We start from the raw sequence: 7,500 nt of genomic DNA, 5'->3' as shown, positions 1-7,500 counted from the left end.
ATAACATCTGCAAATGTCAAGTCTCAAAGAAATGAATTTCTTAATCTTTTATGATTACTCGAATATTTGGGAAAATATCAGAGTGTTCCTTTGCAGGAGTCGAACTTACGATCTTCCGATTACTAGTTCGGATGCTCTACCGCTGAGGTGTAGGAGACTCGTAGGTTGAGCTGTGCCTCGGGTAAAAGATGTGTACTACTACGAAGGAGATGACAAATTTATGTTAACCCCCGGGCGATTAACGACACGAAAATATTGATTTTATTTCGATGGCTTTTGGGAATCGTACTGTAGGCCCCGGCGTCGCACAGCTCCTGCGTGGGTCGTTAAAGAACCATCTCACAATTCGATAAGAATAGAGCTATAATGTCGTAAAAAAGGTTGCTGTTACTCATCGTGGTGAAGTACAATGATAATAAGGTATTCTCGTTTGTCTCACGATGTGGTCACTTGTGATGTAGATCGCGACGTTTCGACTGCATACTGCTAGTCTTCATCAGGCGATGAGGTCGACTAGTTACGCGTCACCTTTTAAGGAGGATGCTCCGCTGTGATTGGTTGGTTTCCAGCAGCTGTGATTGGTGCATTTCGATCCTCGTTGTTTCGGGGTGTTGTTCCTTCGGCAGTCCGCTGTCGTACGGTTCTCCTGCTGTTGTGTTTCTTGATCGTAGGTATACATGCTTCCGGAATTTCTATTCCACTATCCCTGTTGATGTTGTCATGGTGAAGTCTTATGCAAATCGCCTCTTTGACCCTGCGTGTGTACCAATGAGTATCACGATCAATAAACTTTACTTCGTTCCAAAGTAGGTTGTGTCTGGTGTTGTTAGCGTGTTCTGAAACGGCGAAGGTCTGGATACGGGCAAGTCGGATGTCTCGCTCATGTTCTTTGATTCTATCTTGCATAAGTCTTCCAGTCTCGCCGATGTAGACTTTACCGCATTCAAAGGGAATCCTTTAAACCCACGCCATCTTGTTTAGTCGGCTCGACAGCGTCTTTCGGTCGTACTAGATGTGATCTTAATGTAGTCTCCGACTTGAAAGCAGCGCGTATGCCTTGTTGCTGTAGGCAGGCGCGAAGTTGTTCGGATAGGCCTTTGACATAGGGTAAAACTTCAGTAGACTTGTACTCGATCGTGGGCCCAGCACTGCTACTCGTTTCCTGGTTTTGGTGATTTATAGTCCTAAGTGTTTCGGTCTCGTTCATTTTGGCCCGGGAAAACTGGGAATCACACGTTGTTGGAACGACTTGAGCGGGAGGTCTGTAGAATGGGTTTTAAACAATGCAGAGGTGTATGCTAGCCATTACAATGTTTTCTACTTGGCTGCCATCTCCGTAAGAACATGTGATTTGATTTATTTTGTAGAGGGCCTTAAATTAGCAACGCTACCCATTTAAAAATACACAAGTGTTCTCCGAATTATAAATTTTCCTATTTCCGTAGGTGCAATTGGCATCGTTCAAGCCATCACCCTGAGCTTCGGTGGCCTACAGTTCTCCGCCGGACACTTTGAATTTGCTGCTAATCCTGCCTCTCTACACACCACAATCACTTTTCGTCACCTTCATCTCTACGAATATATGGATGTTAATCTGACCGTGACAGTGAATGAAGACACTGGTCATGCTGAAACACTGACAGTGAAGCCAGTCAAAGGAGGAAAGATTCCCCTGTACGCATGTGAGGCAGGGTGCCAATACGACCCAGTTGAAGTCACGTAAGTGTAGCACGTTTGCATGTCACTCGCGTGAAGAATGTTGAAAATTTGCCCAGTCGCAGAATCATCCATCCAAAACCCAGTCAAGACCGCAGCAAAGTGAAAAGTAACATTTTGTTAAAAGAGCAGCGTCAGTCAAAAATTGCACGATGGCATCAACGATTGCATTGATAGACCACATTTGTATTCTCAGTATTGGACTGGAACTAGCTTGCAATGGAGGCTAATGCGGGGAAATCTTTTCACATGCAAATACTTTTTAATGTATTCCCCCCACCCCCCATTAGCCTCCATTGCAAGCTAGTTCCAGTCCAATACTAAGAATACGAATATGGTCTATTCAACAAAACTGGTGATCAAAATGCATAAATTAGAAATGGCGTGGGGATGCTTGGTTCACAAAACAGTCGTCAAAACAGTTCTGCCAAAGTTAACCGGCTGATATTGTACGTCTAGATTCTGGAATACCCGTCCACTTATTGCATATGAATAGCGTGTATTGTTTTATTACACATAACATGAGAATTTTATTCCATAAAGCTCATTTGTACAAATCTATACGCGTTATTTTCACATGTGGAAAAGGCTTATACAGCCAATCAGAATGGCGTACAGCTATTTCACATGTGGAAGTATAACCAATGAACGATAGCGCAAAGGCGTTTCCATGCCAATCACTCGTGCATCTCGTGCAAATCGTACTTTGTTATTGAATTAAATTAAATTTGCATTTGGTTCTATTGTTAGTGAGTTTTTGTTTCTAATTTGCGTTCAGAAAACTTTTTTAATGAAAATTCTCGTCTTATGTGTAATAAACAGTTCACGACATAGAAAGTGCTTTGTACGGGGTTTTATTCACTCGTTGTTTGTGTCAAAAACCCTCACTCGCTCATTCCTCGTTCGTTCGGGTTTTTGACACAAACAACTCGTGAATAAAACCCCGTACGCCGCACTTCTATGACGTAAACTATATATATGCCTTGTTCTTCAAAGGATGCTACTACAAGAATTCAATAGTGGCATGGTATTCTAGAATCGATCATAAATAAATACCAACATATCACTGAGAATGCCATAATTCCTACTATTTTCTTCGGAACCTCTTTGTGAGTGGAAATGATCAAATCCGCAAGGCCAGGTAAGTAACTACTATAGGTTTGCGCTGCATCGTTTTCAAGTAAACATAGTAATACTGATGGTTTGCATCTGACATCACGGCAGCCTAGGGACACGAACAGCAGGAAATCCCTCTTTTTTTTTTTTTTTGTTTTTTCGTTTTAGTGAACACGAAGTGACGTTTCCAGTACGCATGACCAAGCCTGTCACGCCGCTGCTCTACATATCACATAACAAGTCGGAACTGTTGGAGCTCAGAAAACATGTTTTCATGAAAGATGCTCACGAAGGTAAGGATACGTGTCCAGGTACACATGTTGATATGCAGCTGCCTTCCGTGAAAAACCCTGTATATTCGTCGGAGACTGAAATCACTGTCCAGCAGATAAGCGCGACAGCAAGAAATTGCCAATTTGTTTTGTCCAATGGAGTTTTCCAGTGGATAGGGTGATTGTGCTCTCAGCGCTATCTACTATTTGAACATCTGGGACCAGCACATCACTGAAAGATACAATACAAGACAATACATTTATTCACATTTCACTTTTTTACATCAGGTTACAATAAAAATGTACTTTTGTTTTTCACTACGTTACAAATCAAATTAACATAATAGAAAGTACATAACATGAATTGAAATGCGCTGTATCCAAGGAAACCGTTGGGTTCAGTTCTAGTTAGATACTAGTCATGTCTTGTTTAAATTTACCATGTAGACTCCAGAAATTAACACAATACACAAAAAGACGATATTGACAACAAGCTATTGAAAAAACATGAACATTTTAGACTACTGCATTTGTTTCCTTAATAAATACTGTTTGACATTTTAAAGAAAAATTAAATTAGAGAGCTTTTTTAGGTCAGGGGGTAGCTGCTGCCATAGCTGATGTGGTTTGTTTGCCAATATTTGTCCTTTCGCTTTTGAAGAGAAGTAGTTTATCAAGATTGTGAAGAGTGTGGTAGGCACCTAGCAGTGAGTTTGCTCCTTTCGGCTTAAATTCTGCAATAATTATCTTGAAGACAGAAGTTGTTGAATATTTCATAATTTCGAGGCCATCTCTTCACATCACAGAAAAAAATGTCATTTTTCATTACATTTGATACTTTTTTCCTGCTGTCTCTTTGTCTTAGAGTCCCTCAAGAATCATGCACGCCACCGTTCCAGATTGCCCACAAAGTTCTGGGTCACGATCGCTTTCCTAATCATCGGTTTTCATCTTTACCTGGCGAAGATAATTTATTCCGAGTGTTTTAAAGAGAAGGAAAGTGTTCGATCGAAAATTTACATGAGCTGACAACGACTAGAGATGCTCTTCTTACAAGAACGACGGTTCCATCACTAATCACACTATAATGTTAGAACTAAATAAAAGGCATTGGCGCGTAGCATGATAGGGATAAAACTCTCCTGGGTATAGGTAGTTTCAAAGCCTTTTAGATAAGCCCGCCTCCCACAAAACCTTAGAGACGAGGGATCTCGTCCCCTCCCCCGCTTATTACTGAAGGAATCAACGAAGCCATCTTTGATAGGAGAGGAATCTTCCGAGCAGTTTTTATGGAAACGCTTTAAAAAATACAATTGTTTGGCATTTTAATTAAGACGCGAAATCTGCTGTACACGCTTTCTGGCACCAAAAAAGAGGTCTGTTTTTTTCTTTTTTAAATGGTATGTGGTCCTTAGGAAAGGAAAGATAGCATTACACGTTATAAGCATACATTGTTTCATTGTTATAATATTGAACAAAAGATATGCCTCTGTTTCAATTTAAAATCAATTCGTCAATGCACAGCACGGCCTTGTTCCCAAAGCCTTTGTTTTTCCTAGAGGACGACCGTGGTACTATCTGGTTGCAATTAAAGACGTCGAGAAGGTGTGATTTTACTTTATCGAAGTCAACAGTAGCACTTATCAGCCCTTTCCATCAATCTTTAGCCTACTCTATCCAATAATTGGACACGTGACGGACTGACCAGACCATACCAGTGTCTCTCCCTCGCCTTAATAGAAGTGAAGAAGAGAGACCCAAGGGAACGAAGTTGTGCTTAATTAATTATATTTCTGAAAATTTTTATAAAAAAAAGAACTGTATAGTGGCCAGTCAATATAATTTGGCCAAACTTGTATTTAGTTCATAATTCACCATGCAAATGCCGTAATATATCAACTGGTCGGTAATGAAAAGATCCTAGTCGTGTTTTAATACCTCCGATGGCTCAATCGAATCCTGGGTGTCCAAAAATTAGAGCATGCCTCGATGGATTAATTAAGGCATTGACGATACAAATTAATTGCTACAGTTTGAGGTGTTCAAAATCATTGTTCTTTGAGAGAGAGGTGTGCAGGTTTTTGAGAGTGATAATTAGAAATAAATGAATTAATACTGGCAATAGAGAAAGTTGTGTCGGATAGCGTATGTCATCCAAATGCGCGTGTCACGACTGCCCTTATTTCATTTGCTCCGGACGCAAATTTGTTAGCCTGCGAACGCGGACGTATTTGGAAATACGTTTGCAGGCTACAAATCTGTGTGCGGTGTGCAAAATTGTTTTTTTTTCTCCCATGATTGAAAAGTACTTCCTTTTTTCCGGGACTTATTAACAAATATTAACCCAGATTTCGCAAATCACTGTCATGGACTGATGACAGTCATGTGTCGTAGGGGCGGAAATGGTTTATAAGGTCCAGGCCTCGGATATTCAAAAGGTGGATAACGCTATCCAGCGGTTGAACACTAGAAAAACTAATTGAGTTTTCCAGTGGATAGCGCTGTCCACCCTTCAAACAACTTGGGCCAGAAAACGTGTTGCTGCGGTGACGTCACGTCTCATTTCACCACTATTTCCCGGGTAGCTAGAGGGCCCACGCTCCCCCCTTTCCTATTTTCCGAAAAATGGACATTTTCGATACTTTTGGAAAAATTGTTATTTCTCGTCTAAAAGGTCTTTTTTTCGTGCAGCTTTTTTGGATGGTACAAATCTAGGATAGTTAAGCTTTCGATCGGTACTAATTAGGCTATGATACGACTTGTAATTCCTATTTTTTTAGCCTTCCGAAGTTTGAACAAAAAAACAGCCATTTTTGAAAAATTTGCGTTAGTCCCCCCTCTGCTATTTTCCGAAAAATGGCCATTTTCGATACTTTGGGGAAAATGTTATTTCTCTCCTAATAGGTGTTTTTTCATACGGATTTTTGCATAGTACAAATTTACCACAGTTAAGCTTTCGATGCATACTAATTAGGCTATTATAGGACTTCAAATTCCTATATTTTTAGCTTTGAGAAGTTCGATCAAAAATGGCCGTATTAGAAATCTAGAATATTTTAGCTTCCCATCCATACCAATTAGGCTATGATACGACTTGTATTTCCTATTTTTTTAGCTTTCTAATGTTTCCTCAAAAGAGCGGCCATTTTTGGACATTTTCCCTTGGTCCCCCCTTTGCCAATTTGCAAAAAACCGCGGGTTTCGACACTTTTGCAAAAGATGTCATTCTCGTCTAATAGGTGTTTTTTCATCCGGTTTTTTGCATAAATGAAATCTAGGATATTTTAGCCTTCCATCCATACTAATTAGGCTATGATACGACTTGCAATTCCTATTTTTTCAGCCTTCTCAAGTTTGCTAAAAAACAATGAACCATGTTTGAACATTTTCCCTTGGTCCCGCTTTGCCATTTTGGAAAAGACCGCGGTTTTCTACACTTTTGCAAAAAATGTCATTTCTCGTCTAATAGGTGTTTTTTTATCCGTTTTTTTGCATAAATGAAATCAAGGATAGTTTAGCTTTCCATCCATACTAATTAGGCTATAAGACGACTTGTATTTCCTATATTTTTAGCCTTGTAAAGTTGGCTCAAAAAATCGGCCTTTTTTGAACATTTTCCCTTGGTCCCCCCTCTCCCGTTTTGCAAAAAACCGCGCTTTTCAAAACTTTTGCAAAAGATGTCATTTCTCGTCTAATAAGTGTTTTTTCATCCATTTCTTTTTCATAAATGAAATCTAGGATAGTTTAGCTTTCCATCCATACCTATTACGCTATGATACGACTTGTAATTCCTTCTTTCTTAGCCTTCCGAACTTTGCTAAATAATCGACCATTTTTTAACATTTTCCCTTCGTCCACCCATTGGCATTTTGTGAAAAACCGCGGTTTTCGACACTTTTGCAAAAAATATCATTTCTCGTCTAATGGGTGTTTTTTCATCCGGTTTTTTGCATAAATGAAATCTAGGATAGTTTAGCTTTCCATCCATACTAATTAGGCTATGATACGAATTGTATTTCCTATTTTTTTAGCTTTCCGAAGTTTGCTCAAAAAATCGGCCATTTCTGAACATTTTCCCTTGGTCCCCCCTTTGCCATTTGGCAAAAAAAAACCGCGGTTTTTGACACTTTTGCAAAAACTGTGATTTCTCGTCTAATAGGTGTTTTTTCATCCGGTTTTTTGCATAAATAAAATCTAGGATAGTTCAGCTTTCCATCCATACTAATTAGGCTATGATACGACTTGTATTTCCTATTTTTTTAGCCTTTCGAATTTGCTCAAAAAATCGGCCATTTCTGAACATTTTCCCTTGGTCCCCTCTTTGCCATTTGGCAAAAAACCGCGGTTTTCGACACTTTTACAAAAACTGTCATTTCTCGTCGAACATTTTCCCTTG

The 7,500-nt window shown here is 39.6% G+C and overlaps 1 protein-coding gene across 1 annotated transcript in view; it reads left to right on the top strand.

The window, feature by feature from the left end:
• Nucleotides 1-5,234, top strand: part of LOC138001935 (uncharacterized protein KIAA2013 homolog) — a 19,195-nt gene extending 13,961 nt beyond the window's left edge. Inside the window, exons 13-15 of the mRNA XM_068848174.1 lie at nt 1,446-1,719; nt 3,001-3,125; nt 3,970-5,234. Of these exons, the coding sequence (XP_068704275.1) occupies nt 1,446-1,719; nt 3,001-3,125; nt 3,970-4,133 (563 nt within the window). The 3' untranslated portion in view covers nt 4,134-5,234. The remainder of the gene's footprint in view (nt 1-1,445; nt 1,720-3,000; nt 3,126-3,969) is intronic.
• The last annotated feature ends 2,266 nt before the right edge of the window (nt 5,235-7,500 follow it).

Source organism: Montipora foliosa, chromosome 1, assembly GCF_036669935.1.
Source record: "Montipora foliosa isolate CH-2021 chromosome 1, ASM3666993v2, whole genome shotgun sequence".
Classification (NCBI taxonomy): Eukaryota; Metazoa; Cnidaria; class Anthozoa; order Scleractinia; family Acroporidae; genus Montipora; species Montipora foliosa.
The sequence above is the reverse complement of the archived record's forward strand: the minus strand, read 5'-3'. Positions and strand labels throughout refer to the sequence as shown.